The 17,079-nt window shown below is 39.7% G+C and overlaps 1 protein-coding gene across 16 annotated transcripts in view; it reads left to right on the top strand.

Moving 5' to 3' along the window:
* The first annotated feature begins 9,893 nt into the window (after window positions 1-9,893).
* Window positions 9,894-17,079, top strand: part of STIL (STIL centriolar assembly protein) — a 66,093-nt gene continuing 58,907 nt past the window's right edge. For 2 of the 16 annotated variants that reach the window (XM_045477284.1, XM_045477272.1), the window contains exons 1-3: window positions 9,897-10,079; window positions 12,464-12,550; window positions 16,837-16,944. In XM_045477284.1, the coding sequence (XP_045333240.1) occupies window positions 12,507-12,550; window positions 16,837-16,944 (152 nt within the window). In that variant the 5' untranslated portion in view covers window positions 9,897-10,079; window positions 12,464-12,506. Of the gene's footprint in view, window positions 10,398-10,487; window positions 10,618-11,099; window positions 11,712-11,743; window positions 11,787-12,118; window positions 12,227-12,463; window positions 12,551-16,836; window positions 16,945-17,079 lie in introns of those variants that run through there. The other 14 variants (XM_045477285.1, XM_045477273.1, XM_045477268.1 and 11 more) reach the window with 14 other exon arrangements.

Genomic DNA, 17,079 nt, shown 5'->3' with positions numbered 1-17,079 from the left:
GTTGGAAAATGATAGCAAACAGGAGGGAAAGAAGGTGGTATAGCCTGTTTGGCTGCCCCCCAGCCTCTTTCCTCTCTACTGCTCCTTTCCTCTTCCCTCACCCAGTATTTCCAGCCTCTTCCCCATCTCATTCTACCTTCACTCCCTCCTCTCTCACCTTTTTTTTTTTTTAACTTATTCCTATCTCTCTTCCCCTTCTTTCCCCATTTCTAATTTCCTACCATCCTCCCCAATTATTTCTGTTTTTCTGTCCTTCTCCCCACCCTGTTCTTTTTTGTTTGCTCTCTGATCCCATCTCCTTTTGGTTCCTACTTCCTTCTTTGCCATGATTTCTTTTTTTTTTTAATTTTTAATTTTATTATTATTTTTTACATTTACATCCAAATTATTTAGCATATAGTGCAACACTGATTTCAGGAGTAGATTCCTTAGTGCCCCTTACCCATTTAGCCCATCCTCCTCCCACACCCCCTCCCATAACTCTCAGTTTGTTCTCCATATTTAAGAGTCTCTTATGTTTTGTCCCCCTCCTTGTTTTTATATTATTTTTGTTTCCCTTCCCTTATGTTCATCTGTTTGGTCTCTTAAAGTCCTCATATGAGTGAAGTCATATGATTTTTGGCTTTCTCTGACTGACTAATTTCACTTAGCATAATACCCTCCAGTTCCATCCACGTAGTTGCAAATGGCAAGATTTCATTCTTTTTGATTGCCGAGTAATACTCCATTGTATATATATATACCACATCTTCTTTATCCATTAATCCATTGATGGACATTTGGGCTCTTTCCATACTTTGGCTATTGTTGACAGTGCTGCTATAAACATGGGGGTGCATGTGTCCCTTCGAAACAGCACACCTGTATCCCATGGATAAATGCCTAGTAGTGCAATTGCTGGGTCGTAGGATAGTTCTATTTTTAGTTTTTTGAGGAACCTCCATACTGTTTTCCAGAGTGGCTGCACCAGCTTGCATTCCCACCTTGCCATCATTTCTACCTTTTACTTCCCACCATGGAAGAGGGAATGGGATATCTCAGATTATCACAGCTAAAGAAGCGTTATGATTAATAGCTTACTCCTATCCCTTCACAATATTCGTTTTTTTGTTTGTTTGAGCCCCTCCACCCCCTGGGGAAGAGGAGCTAGGAGATAAGTCAGCTGAAAATAAGAACACTTGGTCATAACACTGAGAGTAGGAGTACAAAAAGGGCCATACTGTAAGCAAATTTGCCTTCTTTTCCTTGGTGCGTGTTCTCTTAAGTGTCTTTTCTGTATCTCTCCTGGCAATTAAAGTTGAAAGATGTTCAAGACATGGGGTCTGTGGGAAATGGGATTAGGAAGGTATTCACAAGCTTTTAGTGAAGGCATTAGGCCATAGACAAAAAAGTAGCCTTTCTTGATTCCAAGAGAGAGTCCACCAGAATAAGGAATCCACACAGGAGTTTGGGTCCAAAATGTCATTGAATACCTATATATAGCAAGATGTGGTGACTTTTCTCTCTAAGTCGCCCTGGAGAACTATAACCACCATAGATTGAGTACTTATTGTCTTGTACCTTGCCCAGTTCTTTATGCCAACCATGCAAGGCAACTAAGGAAAATACTGGTGTGGAAATAAATAAAAAAGTGAAATCCATATACCTATCTCTGCCAAGGGTTTCCAGGGAATTATTTTCAGGAAGAACAAGCCTAGGCCGAAGAACAATTTCTTATTTGTTGGCACTTTAGGCCTGTTCTGGTTATCTATTGCTACATAACAAACCTACCCCAAAACTTAATGGCTCACAACGTAAAATGCTTAGTGTGGGAACCCCGCCCTCTCTTCTCCCTTTCCCCCTTTCCCCCACATCGTTGACCTGGAGTGTTCAGTGTGAGTAGTGCTATGAGTAGAAAGAGGACAAACATGGAGGAGTTTTTCCAAACATGGATGTTACCACACCAGGCAGTCCCATGGAGCCAAGCCAAGGATTCATAAAAGACACCTTGCTACTCTAACAATTTAACATTTAACCCTTCTACTTGTTCACTGTGAAAGGTCTAACTCTTAGCACCTTGGTCCTAATTTGTCCCCAAAGAAATCTTTTTTTTTTTTAGCCTTAGATCAGTGTTCCCACTCCTTGGAGGTGGCAGAGAAAAGAATGAATTCCACCTACATGCAAACAACCAGATATTCAATGAAAATATGCCTTAGTAATTATATACTGAATAAAAGGATGTCACCCAGTAGAGGGTCATTTCCTAGCTAAACACATAGATTGAACTCATAGATTAAATAAATTTGATGAATATCTATTGAATATCCACTAAGTACCAGGCATTTGACTTACATTGCCTATTTTTTGGATGATATTCAAACTTTTAATAATCAGTACAATCAGGATATCTGTAGGTATTTTTGTGCCAAGATTGCTCTGCTAGGCATCAGCCCTCTAATTGCTGGATCATGGGGAGGTCCTTGGTGTTCCAGGAGAAGGATGGAGGGCTCTCAAAGTGCTCAAGGAAGTAGTTATATACCAACTCATATGAAAATAATGCACTATTTTAACCACCAATACGGTCTTACCAGTTGTGTGTTGGTTACATATCAGCCTTGCCTTGTAGAATCATCATAATGCTGTGACATTAGCACTGTCATTTTGCAGCTGGAGAAACAGCCAGGAAGTGGAAGTAGTTTGTTCAAGACCACGTAAGAAGTAGATAGCAAAGTTAAATACAAACTCTGTGTGGATAGCTTTAAATCTGCATTCTTTCTATACAGTAGAAACCCCTTTATAAGATAAAAAGTTCCATACTCATAAAATCCCTTCCAACTTAGTTCTCATTACAGATGAGAAGACTGGTCTCAGAAAAATGTATAATAAGAGGTGTCCTCAAAACTAACTCCAACCCATATGTGTTTATTTATCAAGTACATTAGGTCTTTTGGGCATATATTCAGTGCATGCCTACTATTTCCAGGGTATGGCTATGTTCTAGGGAATTCTATAGGATCTTAAGAAATAGAGTCTTGTCACCATATATCTGTCCTATTTATCATAATTGCCCTTTAGAGAGAAATAATCTATTCCCACACTTTTGTTTTCCCGTTCTTGACCATGCCTCTTTGCTGGTATGTACCATTCATTTTTCAGGATTCCCCTCAGATTTTATTTCCTCCAGGAAGCTCTCCAAATTCCCAAGACTGGGTTGGGTGCCCCCCTTTTGTGCTTCTACACACACCACCACCAGCAGCACCCATACACACCTATTCCTTCCCTCCTTTACTTCTGTTGTAGTATATTGTGTATCTTCATACTAGATTTAAAACTCCTGGAAGGAGGGGCACCTGGGTGGCTCAGTCAGTTAAGCGTCTGACCTTGGCTCAGGTCATGATCTCACAGTCTGTGAGTTCAAGCCCTACATCAGGCTTTGTGCTGGCAGCTTGGAGCCTGCTTCAGATTCTGTGTTCCCTCTCTCTGTCCCTCCCCCACTCATGCTCTCTCTCTCTCTAAAAAAAAATAAACATTAAAAAAAAAAAGAAAACTCCTGGAAGGAAGAGACCATGTCTGATTACTCTTTGTGCAGCATGACAATCTGCTCTTTTTACAATATGATTCACTCTCTTAAGGGTACTACTCTGAGGTCCTTGGAAGATTTTGACTAATTTGGTTGCTGCCACTCAAGTTCTACTTGTGATGGTCTTTGGCAGCTACTTCCCTGTAATTCCAAAAACACCTTTCTTGGCTATATGTAGGAACTGGTTTGTAGGATCAGGCTGGGTGATGAAACAAAGACCTGGTGTGTGGAGGCATAGAAGGGTGAATGACAGGCCATATGTTTTGCATTCAGGCCTTCATTGCCACCTATTATATTGTAATCTATTTCCTGGCAGACACTTAGTGTGTTACATAACCCGATGCTTCATGGAGTTTCTAAAATGAAGATTCCTGTTACTTAGATTTGCATTTTTTGCAGATATGGTTCTTGCTGTAATGTTTTCTCAAAGGACCTTTTTATCAAAGATTCTGAGAACATTAGTTAAAGGAAATATGGCCTTTAAAAAGCTGATGTGTCAAACCTAACAACAGACAATATGCCTAACCTCTCAGGAGTGTGTCAGCTGAGCTCAGTCAGGTCTATACTGTAAAATGGCAGGCTGAGCAGTGAAGGGAGATTGTCTTGGCAGGTCCTACAGTGTCTTTGCTAATTAACTCTGAAACTATAGGTAGGGTGATTACACCTATAGTTTCCTTGCCTGCAAAATCAGGATGATTTTACATTGACTCAGTTAAGCAAATAATTTTAGAGAAGTTAACTGTGTGTGTTGTTTGATCATTTCTGTCTTCATTCCAAGCAATCCAAGTTAAAAAAAAAAAAAAAAAGTAAAATAAGGTGCACTTGGCTGGCTCAGTCAGCAGAACATGTGACTGCTGATCTCGGGGTCATTAGTTCAAGCCCCAAGTTGAGTGTAGAGATTATTATTTTTTTATAAATTTTTAAATGTTTTATTTATATTTGAGTGAGAAAGACAGTGCATGAATTGGGTAGGGGCAGAGAAAGAGGGACACACAGAATCCAAAGCAGACTCCAGGCTCCCAGCTGTCAGCACAGAGCATGACGCGGGACTCGAACTCATGAGCCGTGTGATCATAACCTGAGCCAAAGGTGGACACTCAATCAACTGAGCCACCCAGATGCCCCACACAAAGATTATTTTTTATTTTTATTTATTTTTTAAATTAAAAAAAATTAATGTTTATTGATTTTGAGAGACAGAACAGAGCATGAGCAGGGGAGGGGCAGCGAGAGGGGGAGACAGAATCCAGAGCAGGCTCCAGGCTCTGAGCTGTCAGCACAGAGCCCTGACGAGGGGGCTTGAACTCACAGACCACGTGATCGTGACCTGAGCTGAAGTCGGACACTCAACCGACTGAGCCACCCAGGTGCCCCTATTTTTTAAAAAATAAGTAAAATAAGTCAACTTGGGTCTTGATCTCAAGATCATGAGACAAGCCTGGCATTGGGCTCCACGCTGCACATTAAAAAAAAAAAAAAAAAAAAAAGCTATAGTTATTTTTAAAGAGCAGTAGTCTAGCTTGGCTCAGAAGTGTAAATAGAGAAAGGGAAAATTGGTGTTTGGAGAAATTGAGTAACAGAACTGATAACTGATTCCAACTTCCCTGTTCCTGGTGATAACAATTGCTCTTTAATTCTCTCAGACTTCTAGCAGGCACGCCAGGGTTTATGACACTGAATATGTACCCAATGTAATCATAAAGACTATGTCATGTGGACAGTGACTGAAAGGGAATAAGGTAAAGTAAAAACAACTGATGTGTTAGGATGTAGAATTTTGGATGAACTTTGCCCTTTACAATTTTTTTTCCTGTTTTAGCATTGTCAACAAACTCATACATTTTTTTTAAAAAGTATGAAATACTAGAAATGATTCTCTGTGAAGCAAATTAAAGCACTTGCAAATTTGAAAATTATGGCCTGTAGCTTTTCTCTGTGGGGACCTATAACCAGAGCAATTCCATACAGTCTTGAAATGGCATAAATATATAAAAATGGGGATTAAAGAATAGCATAGTATATATTCAGTCTATTCAAACTGGCCCGAAATCTAATAATAATTTATATTTGCTTTGGATAATTACCTCTTATTACCCCACCTTTAAAATTGTGCCTTCCTTGGGGGGCCTTGGTGGCTCAGTTGGTTAAGCGTCCAACTTTGGCTCGGGTCATCATCTCATGATTCATGAGTTCAAGCCCCATGTCAGGCTCTCCATTGTCAGGATAGAGCCAGCTTTGGATCCTCTGTCTCCCTCTCTCTCTGCCCATCCCCTGCTTGCTCTCTCTCTCTCATTCTCTCTCAAAAATAAATAAACATTAACAAAAATAGAATTGTGCCTTCCTTGTTCTATGTTTGTCATATCCTTCCAATTCCCTATGCCATTGCATAGTAGATCCTTGGAATGGCATTTGTAGATTTTATTTCCCTAAGCTTATTCTCTAATTTACAATTACAAATTTGTAATTCTCTAATTTACAAATACAAATCAATTCCCTTAATCTCTATGAATGTGTTGCTCATTTATTAACACTGTCCGTGGTGAATATAACTGGACAAATAATAATATATGGGTATTCTTTTAATTAACTTTAATTAACTTTCACACTCATTAACTCTTTTTTATGATGATGTACAATGTGCAAATGAGGAAAGTCAATCTTAGAGAGATTAAATGGCAGAATTGAGGCCAGATCCCCAAAGCCAGTGCTTGTTACATTATAACAAAACTCAAAAAAATTTTTTAATATCTGGGGCAGTAGGTCCTTTAGGCAGGCACCGCTAAGCTGTCCTAAATATAAGGCTGAGTCATTCCAATCCTAAAATAAATAATTACTTTTCTCATCATTTAATTTGAAAAATATCTATTTTATGTATATCATTAAATGTATATCCTGCTTAAAAATCCAGTGGTAATAAAATGTTTAATTGAAGTTTTATTAGTATTTGAGTTATTAAGCCAAAAATACTTTTTATCTTATTGTTGTTGATCAAAAAATTAGCATATGCTTCAACTCTCCTATTGCCCTTTTATATTTTTCTCTTAATTTTTTTTAAAGTTTATTTCTTTATTTTGAGAGAGAGAGAGCAGGGGAGGGGCAGAGAGAGGGGGAGAGAGAGAATCCCAAGCAGGTCCTGCACTGTCAGCGCAGAGCCTGATGTGGGGCTCAAACTCACAAACTGCAAGATCATGACCTGAGCCGAGATCAAGAGTCAGATGCTTAACCGACTGAGCCGCCCAGGTGTCCCTTCCTTTTTTCTTTTTAGTAGACTTTATTTCCTAGAACAGTTTTAGATTTACAGAAAAATTAAGAATATAGTACAGAGTTCTCATATACGCCACACACAGTTTCCCCTTATTATTAACATCTTATATTTAGTATGGTACATTTGTTACAATTAATGAATCAATATTGGTACATTATTATGAATTAAAGTCCACATTTCATCCAGATTTTCATAGTTTTTAACTTAGTGTTATTTTTCTGTTCCATGATTCCATCCATGAGACTACATTACATTTAGTTGTCATATCTCTTTAGGCTCCTCTTGGCTGGTTTCTCAGACTTTCCCTACTTTTGACAACCTTGATGGTTTTGAAAAGTACAGGTCAGGTATTTTATAGGATTCCCCACTATTAGAATTTGTCCAGTGTTTTTCTCAGAATACGACTGGGTCTATAGGTTACTGAAAGGAGGACCACAAAGGTAAAGAGCTGTTTTCAACACAGCGTATCCAGTGGACATACTATCAACATGACGTATGACAGTTAATGTTGGCATTAATCACCTGGCTGAAGTAGCTTTGGTTGTTTTTCCACTGTAAAGTTACTCTTTCCTTCCATCCTTTCTATACTGTACACTTTGGAAGGATTTCACTATGCCAAGTACACACCTAAGGAGTAGGGAATTATGTGTTACACTCATCCTTTCCTTTTTGTCTGATTCATATCAGCTCATCTTACATTTCTCTTTCAGATATCTTAAAGTAGTTCTAAAGAAAACCATAGATCTTGAGGGCCCCACACAAAGTCCCTTTCTTTTACATCCTAAATTCAATCTGTAATCAAATCCTGTTGACTTTACCTTCAAACCATATCCAGAATCCAACAACCTCTCACCACCGCCAATGCTACCATTCTGGTTCAAGCCACCATCATTGTCTCCCCTTGGTCATTCCAACAGCTTTCTAACTGGTCTCCTTGCTTCCCCTTGCTCCCTACAGTTTATTCTCAAAGTAGCAACCACAGTAGTCCTTCCAAAACCTAAAATCAGATCATGTCAGCCCCCTTTCTAAAATATTCCAGTAGGGGTACCTGGGTGGTTCAGTCAGTTAAGTGCCCAACTCTTGATCTAGGCTCAGGTCATGATCTCATGGTTCATGGGATCGAGCCCTGCGTCAGGTTCTGCGCTGACACTGCTGAGCCTGCTTGGGATTCTCTCTTGCCCTCTCTCTGCCCCTCCCCCTTTTCTTTCTCAAAATAAATAAACTTTAAAAAATAAAACAAAATACTCCAGAGGCTTCCTATCTAACTCAAAAGTGCAGCCAAATCCTTATCATGGCCTCTAAGGCCCTGTGTGGTTTACCAACACCGTCTCCCCCTTCAACCCTTAATATTCTTCTCTTCAGTCACTTTGCTAAGGACATACTAGCCTACTTGGCCTTCCTTGAAAGATGCCAGGAAGATCCCACCCCAGGGACTTCGCACTTAACATAACTCATGACAGCCATCAAGGCGTGTCACTTGGATTTCTCTCCAGAAAGAGCATGCCAATCACATGCAGAGTATACACTTAGCTATCAGCCTCTTGCTGTGCCCTTCTGAATCTGCCTTGGTGCTTGCTTTCTCTGGGAAGGCCCAGGCAATGACTGAACGCAGCAAGGATTCTAGCCATTTATGCCTAATGTGGGTCTCCTCTAATGGACAATCTTTGCTCCAAAGTTCCCTATTGGGTTTGTCAACACTTTGTCAGACATGCATCACTGGCTCTTCCTACTCTCACACTGAGGAACTCACCATTGTTTCTCTTAAAATGTATGCCTTAGATTCTAGGAATTTTTCCAGGAAAGCAGAGAATGACATTCTATATAGCATATATTTCTTGGCTAGTGTGATACATTTTTCAGGAAAGTGTCTTCACTCCCTCAAAAGGGTGAGCTCCTTCAGAACAATACAGCTTACAAACACATCTCGACTTTGATGCTCCCATATTGCTCAGGAAACTAACAGAAATGGAATGTAGAAGAAAGTTAAGTGGCATTTGGAATCCTGACTCTGCACTAATTAGCTGTGTCATCTTTTACATTTCTTCGTCTGTTGAATAGGGATACTAATACCTACTTCGGTTGTTGCAGGACAACCATATAAAAAATGACAGAAAAGGCCCAATTACCAACATGAGTTGTAGACACTAAATATAAATGGTTTATAAATTTAAGTCACGTTATTTTTTTCTTCAATAGCAAGGAATTTATTTATTTATTGGCGGGGGGGGGGGAGTGGGGGAGACGATGCACACAGGCACAGGCACATGTTTGAGGGAGAAACAGAGGGAGAGGGAGGGAGAGAACCTTAAGCAGGCTCCACACTCAGGGCAGAGCCCGACAAGGGGTTCCACCTCAATATCTGAGATCATGACCTGAGCCGAAATCAAGAATTGGACACTCAATCAACTGAGCCATCCAGGAGCCCCTCAACGGTAAGACATTTAAAAGAAAATTTTTGTTGTTATTCAGAGAGGATTCTTCTTAGGAAAGAAACTAGAGGGGCGCCTAGGTGGCTCAGTCATTTGAGCATCTGACTCTTGACTTCGGCTCAGGTCACGATCTCACGATTCAGGAGATGGAGCCCGGGCTCCGTGCTAACAGTGCAGAGCCTGCTCAGGACTCTCTCTCCCTGTCTCTTTACCCTCCTCCCCCACTCGCAAGCACGCTCTCTCAAAATAAAATAAACATTAAAAAAAAAAAAAGAGGAAGGAAACTAAAAGAAATCTAACTCCTCTCTTTTGTTCCTTCAAGCAAACGGTTTGATTCGCTTCTAACCTCCCACAAACAATCAGCACAACAAGCACTTCCGGCTTCCTCTGCCACCCTCACTGCATCGGGTTAAGTTCTTCATTGCGCCTGCGCAATGTCCTCCCCTGCCCGGAACTTAACCGTTGACCAAAATGAAGTGTTTAAATCCTCCGGATCCTGATCGTGGAGAGCCGATGGCGCCCCTATTTCTCCAGTGAGGCTTGGGATTGGTCAAGCACCGGAATGGCGCAGAGAGCTGATTGGTTAGCGTATTAGCACGCCTCGGCGACCGTGCGCGTTGCCCCTAACCCCGCCCCTGTCCCTGAAGGGTTGGGTTTCTGACCAGTCAGTAGGCGCGGCGCGGATTTCGGTTTACCGAGCTTGTGTTTGCCGCCTTGGTTCCCGCGACCCCAACGTCCTAGAGGCGGGGCGGAGGCGGCAGCGGCGCTCCTTGGAGCCGACCTCTGTTCCGGCCCAACAAACAGACCCCGCTGGGCGGCGGTGGCGGTGAGTAGGGCGTTGTGTCGCGGATTCTCCCGAAGGGCGGCAGCGGAGCACGGAGAAGGACGGTGGGCTACATTCAGGGCCTTGTGGTGGCTTCTCAGTGCTCCTGGAGCCTGGGGCTGATGACGTGAAGGGGAACTAGTGGAAGAAATAAACTAAGCGGACCGTGAATTTCCTACTAATCGTTTGTCCTTAGGTATGTGAAAGAGGTTTGCAGTCGATAACGTGCCATTGAAAGGTGTTTTTACTATGAAAATTTGTGGACTGAAGCCCTGCATGTTCGTTCCTGTGTTTCTCACATCTAATTCAGATGGCTTCTTGGTAAGGGATCAGTTAGTGTTTGCAGTTCGCGGTCTACTGGGAGTAATGTGTGAACAATAAAGTGTGAAAATGCTATGTGTGTGAACACAGGCGGTGTTTAGGAGATGGTTTTCCAGAGGAAGTGACATTCGATTTGGATTGTGAAGGATGGGGGGGATTTACCAAGACGTTTCAAGTTAAAGGGACAGCCTGTGCAAAAGACACCCAAACTCGGGGGATTGTAAGTAGTTCAATTCGATTGGAATGTAGGATGAGTGAATGAGGGATAAGGTTGGAATAATAGAGTGGGGCCAGATCGTGGAGGTGTTTTGTTCTGTATTTAAATAAGAGCCATCAGCTTTTAAAGCAGGGGCAGTAATTTGGTCAGATATGCATAAATACCCTTCTAGGAGCACTGGGGGGACTTTTCAGTAAATCTGGGGAGAGTTGATGTAGTCAGGAACTACCGTGGTAGAGATGGAAAGACAGAATTTATATGGGAAAGAGGGAGGAAGAAGAGGTAAGGATGACTTCAGGATTTCCATTTTGATAAACCATGATGCATGCCATTATCCGAGGGGAATATATTTTGCCAGGTATAGGTGTTGTGTTGTTTCAGTTTCACTAGCTTTCACTGCTTACGTGATACTGTAAAAATAAACTCATGTATTGTTTTAATATGAGAAATAGGTCAACATTATTTTTTTATCCTAATACATAAAGGAAGAAGAGACAAGTTTAAGATTCTTGTTCATTGAAGAAAGATGGCACTTTATATATTTCCTACAGTTAGTTATCAATCTGAATATGTTATCCGTAACAACCAAGTGGTGTAGAAGGGCTTTCAAGTTTAAAGCCTTCATTCTATAGAAGACACATGAAGTCCAGATGTCTCCAAGAGGGACTTTTTATCAACCTTACAAGAGCACTTTGAATAAGATTTTATTATAGTAAATAATTTCAGCCTCTGGCTTTGTCTGAAAAATCTCTTCTGCACCTGCATTTATAACTCTCCTCTCTTATCTTGCTTCAGACGATTCCTTCTTGCTAAAATTGAAGTGAAATGTACAGAGCCTAAAGAATTCTAAGACCTAATAAAAGAGTATAGGAAATACTGAACTGTAAAGAAAGGACTAGTCCTGTATTTTGCTTTGATAATATTTAAATGAAGATACCCAGCGGGCAATTAGAAATACGGTTTTGAAACTTAGAAGAGAGATGGAAGCTGAAAGTTTGCTATGTACAGGTGGGTGTGGAAGCAACGGCAGTGGAAAAGAAGTACCCAGAGAGGGCATGTGCAGCCAAACAAAGACCACTGATCTTTCACGGGAACAAGTCAGTTTGTGGGGATGTAATATTTGTCTTCCATCTCCATGAGATTTAACATTTGTTAACCTCATTACAGATCCAGTAAATATCTAGTTCAAGTTGTTCCTATGTCCTGTTTTGTGGTTTTCTGAATATTATGACACTTTTGGTCAAAATTTCATGTATTAAGTATTGCCTGCCCTACTATACCTAGCTTACTAAATGGTTATGAGGATCTTGTGAACAGAATCTGTGCTTTTCTTTCATTCTTTTTTCTTCTTTTTTTTAAGAATCTGTGCTTTTCTTTATTTTTTTATAATGTTTATGTATCATTGAGAGAATGTGAGTGGGAAAGGGGCGGGGGGGGGGTGCCGAGGGGACAGAGGATCTGAAGCAGGCTCTGCACTGACAGCAGAGAGCCTGATGCAGGGCTCGAACTCACAGACCTTGAGATCATGACCTGAGCTGAAGTTGGGCACTTAACTGACTGAGCCACCCAGGCAACCCAGAATCTGTGCTTTCCTTAATGAATAGATACATTGGTAGGTATTGCTGCCTAGAATAAATGTTAATATTAATTTATAGGCAAAATGAGTATAAAGTATGAAAATGTTCAGAATCCATGAGCATTTTATCTTACTATTCTATAGATGAAAGTACTTAATATAAGTTACCTAATTTTTCCTACACTTCTGTTAATATGTGGTTAAATCGTATTTCTTTTTTTTTTTTTTTTTTTTTTTTGTCACTCATTAGTAACATTCTCTTTACTTCTTTAGGATACTGAGCATTTGATATTGAATACATCATTCACCAACTATCATGGAGCCTAGATATCCTCTTACAGGGCCCCAGATGAATACCAGGTATAGAAATCGTTTCACAAAATGTTTTTTTAACTGCTTCTCATAAGTTGGAAAGATAGGTTGGAATAGGAAAAAAACGCAAACTTTCCAATTGGGAAAATCTGGTTCCATATCCTAGCTCTACCACTTGGTAGGTGGGTGACCTTGATCAGGTTAATTAATTCTCTAAGCCTCAATTTCCTCATCTGTAAATGGGGGATAGTAATCTCTATGTAACAGAAGATTATTGTGAAGGATTAAATAACACTAAAATAAAGAGTCTGGTACATAGTAGGCACTTAGTAAATATCAGTTTCATTCCTACCTCCTTTTTTTTGGTTTTACAGAGCATCTTTATTGATGGGAAACAGAACCTGAGTTCTTGGGGCTAAAAATCACATACATACTTATTTATATCCTAGAGAAATGAGAAAGTGGTTAGGTTCCTTCCCTTGTTTAAACCCTAATCCTTAATGGGAAAAATTGCACATTGGATGTCCCAAGTTTCTTTAAATGTTCCTAAGCCTTTCCCCACTCATGTGGAATAGGAAGGAGGAGCTTGCCACCTGTCCCCTAATTTTCGCAGTCTGTCAATACTATGGGGACAAGGCAAATTGGCTTGTGTTATGCGGCTGTTTGGATCATTCATTATTCTTTTTTTCCCCCAGGGAGGAACAATTAACGGTGACATGTGAATTTTTTTCTTCTAAACTATAACTACATCCATGAGTTACCTTCATTCTCAGTATTTTTCTTTTGTGCCAGGTGTTCTTGAAGACAATGGGAAACATAACCCAAAGAGGCTATCATAATCCTTTTGCTTAATTTTGACCCTTCTGTTTTATCCTACTGCCACCTGTTATTTGAAAATCTGTTAACTTCTATTCTTTGGAAGAACTTGTTGTGCTTGCAACAAGTCAATACATTCCCTTTTTTATTTATTATTGAGTCAAATTCATTTCTTATATTCCAGGTAAGATAATATTATTGAGTCAGATTCATGCCTTACATTCTAGGTAACTACACATTTTGCCTGGGGCACCTGGCTGGCTCAATCTGTAGGTTATGCAACTCTTGATGTTGGGGTCATGAGTTTGAGCCCCACACATAGTGTAGGGATTACTTAAAAAAATTTTAAAAATAAACTGATTATTCCTAAAATACTCAACTCTTGTTTTTTTTAACTTAATGACCTCTGATTTTCAGTAATCTCTGGGCTTTAAAGCAGCAGTTCTGAGTTAATTTGGGGTTACAGACTCCTTTGAATATCTGATAACATGAATCCCCTTCCTTAAGAAAAAACTCTTATATGCATACATGTAAAATGTTGTACCACAAAATTTTGTTATCAAAAATTTTGTTTGTGCCTCTAAAGTCTACCTGCATACCTTAGATTAAGAAAAGGACTAATAGCAGCATTTCTTGAAATTTTGCTATGTGCCAGGTACTGTGCTAAGCACCCTGCACTATTCTTATTTAATCCTCACAACAAATCTATGAGGTGTAGGTACTGTTATTATCCAATCCCCCCCCCCCCACCTTTTTTTTAAATGAGGAAACTATAGTGTAGAGAGATTAACCAACCCAAAGTTATCCAGTTGGTAAGTGTTATAGCCAGGATTTAAACCTTATGTGACTTCTACTCTAAACCCTTTACATATATTGACTCATTTAATATTCAGTGTAACTACCAGGAGATACCAGTATTATTCTGTTCAGCAGATGAGGATACTGAGGCACGGAGACATTAAGTAATGTGATCAAGGTCACACAGCTAGCAGATTTTGGAACAAGTTTTCAGACCTAAACAATTGACTTCCACCACATTTTGCTTTCACCCACCACATCATACTGCCTCTCAATTGGTAAGTGATAAATATATTAGATATAGAAACATAGATAAACTGTTACTTACTAGCTTTGTGACCTTGAACAGATTTCTCAATTTCAGACTATGGCCTCATTTCAAAAAAAGGAGATTAAAAATCCTTCTCGTAGATATTATGAATTCAAATTAGACGTGGATTTGAACATACAGCTGGCAATGTGGTAGAGCGAGAATTTGAACCCAGGTTCTAAAGCACTATATCATTCAGCTTTTAGAAGTATAAACTCCAAATTAGCCACACTTAGATTCAGATCCCAGCTTTGCTACTTAATTGTTGTATGAAGTTAGGAAAGTTACAGTTTTTTATCTATAAAATGGATAATAAAGTGTTTCTAGAATAGTTTTAGTGAGACATACTGTGTACGTAAAGTGCTCAGTAGGATGCCTGTGTCCGTAAAGTGCTCAGTAGTAGGTAATCAGTAAAATGGGGCTAGTATTTTAGTTGAGAAGCTTCATCAGTTGATAATGTAAAAGTAAGGTCTAGAGTCTAGAATAAGGTATCCTTAATACATGATACACTGTCAGAACTTTCCTGATTTTTTTTTTACTTCTTTTTAAAGATTTTATTAATTTTTTAAATAAAACAAAAATATTTTTTTGAGAGAGTGCACTTGGGTGGGAAAGGGGCAGGGTGCAGGGGAGAGAGGGAGGAGACAGAGAGAGAGAGAGAGAGAGAAGGAGGGAGAAAACGAACCTGAAGCAGGCTCCGTGCTGGGCATGGATGCCCACGTGGGGCTCAGTCTCAGAACTGAAACCATGACCTGAGCCGAAGTCGAGTCAGATGCCTCACTGACTAAGCCGCCCAGGCGCCCCTTAAAGATTTTAAGTAATCTCTACACCTATGTGGGGCTTGAACTTACGACTCCAAGATCAAGAATCACATGCTCTTCTGACTGAGCCTGGCAGGCGTCCCTTTCTTGCTTTAATTATGTGTGACTGGCTATTTTTTCCCCAGTCCTTTCTTTCCATTGTTTTTTCTTATTGTGGTGTTCTCATGTCACTCACTTATGTAAAATAAACTTTGTGATGGCACTCTGTATGATTTAACATTGAAGCCTTGCTTTACACTGCCTCTAGAGTCTTTGCTAAGGAATTATAATGATGTCTTTTTGATGCTTCAGTAATTAAACTTAAGTGATAGGACCCAAGATACCAAGTTTGGAACCACTGAAAAATAAAGACTGTATTAAGTTTTTGTGCTTTTCATAATTTTATTAGATACTATCTAGAAATTAATTCAGAAGGATAGCATTTTAATTTTAAATTTAATTTTTTTTAATGTTTATTTATTTTTGAGAGAGAGAGAGAGACAGGGCACAAGCAGGGGAGGGACAGAGAGAGTGAGGGAGACACAGAATCCGAAGTAGGCTCCAGGCTCTAAGCTGTCAGCACAGAGCCTGACTCAGGGCACTAAACCACAAGCTGTGAGATCGTCACCTGAGCCAAAGTTGGACGCCCAACTGACTGAGCCACCCAGGTGCCTCTAATTTTAAATTTAAATATGAATTCATGGTTTATACTTATTTCTCTGTTATTTAAAAAGGATATATAGAATGGATGCTACCAATTGCTTTTTTTTTTTTTTAAGTAGGCACCATGCCCAATGTGGGGCTTGAACTCTGACCCTGAGATCAAGAGTTGCATGCTCTACTGACAACCAGCCAGGCACCCCTCCTGGCTTTTTTTTTTTTTTTTTAAACATGTGTACATAAATTTCTGTATGCATAGGAAAAAAAGGATAGGGAAAAGCTATACCTAAATTTTGAATACTTATTCTCTTGAAATAAAGTTACTTTTTTTTTTTTTTTTTTTTTTTTTACTTTTAAAAAATATTTTTAAGCTCTTTAATATGGTCACCTGGGTGGCTCAGTTGGTTAAGCATCTGACTTTGGCTCGGGTCATGGTCTCACGGTCTGCAAGTTCGAGCCCCTCTGTGCTGTGCTCTGTGCTGACAGCTTGGAGCTCGGAGCCTGGAGCTTGCTTCGGATTCTGTGTCTGCCTCTCTCTCTGCCCTCCCCCCATTCATACTCTGTCTCTGTCTGTCTCAAAAATAAATAAACATTTAAAAAAATTTAAATTACAAAAGTAGTTTGATAAGCCTCATCATTTAACTGTTGTTTTTTTTTTTTTGTTTTGTTTTTTGTTTTTAGTGTTTATTTATGTTGAGAGAGTGAGTGCATATGAGCACACTGGGTGAGCAGGAGAGAGTCAGAGAGAGAGAATCCCAAGCAGGCCCCATGCTCAGCACAGAGTGCAATATGGGACTTGATATCACGACCATGAGATCATGACCTAGCCAGAATCAGGAGTCAGACACTTAACCCAGGTGCCCCCTCATCATTTAACTTTAAACTCTTTCTTATAAAATTTCTGCCAAGTTTGCTTTTCATTGTGCTTTGATTTAAATTTCTTTTTAAAGGTTTCCTACAAGCAGAATGGTACCTTTCTACTTTCCTCCATCAAAATGTGCACTTTGGAACCCGATGCCAATAGGAGATTTCATCTATTTACACCTCAATTACTACAGGTATAAGATGTGTCTCTTTTCAGATCAAACCAGTATAAACAGGAGTCGAAAGGATGTGTAAGGCGAAGTTGATTACTATGACTAATTCATTTTTTTTTTAACTTTTCCATTCAAAAGCTCCTCTCAAACAAATTA

The sequence above is a fragment of the Leopardus geoffroyi genome, chromosome C1 (genome assembly GCF_018350155.1).
Source record: "Leopardus geoffroyi isolate Oge1 chromosome C1, O.geoffroyi_Oge1_pat1.0, whole genome shotgun sequence".
In the NCBI taxonomy this organism is placed as follows: domain Eukaryota; kingdom Metazoa; phylum Chordata; class Mammalia; order Carnivora; family Felidae; genus Leopardus; species Leopardus geoffroyi.
The sequence above is the reverse complement of the archived record's forward strand: the minus strand, read 5'-3'. Positions and strand labels throughout refer to the sequence as shown.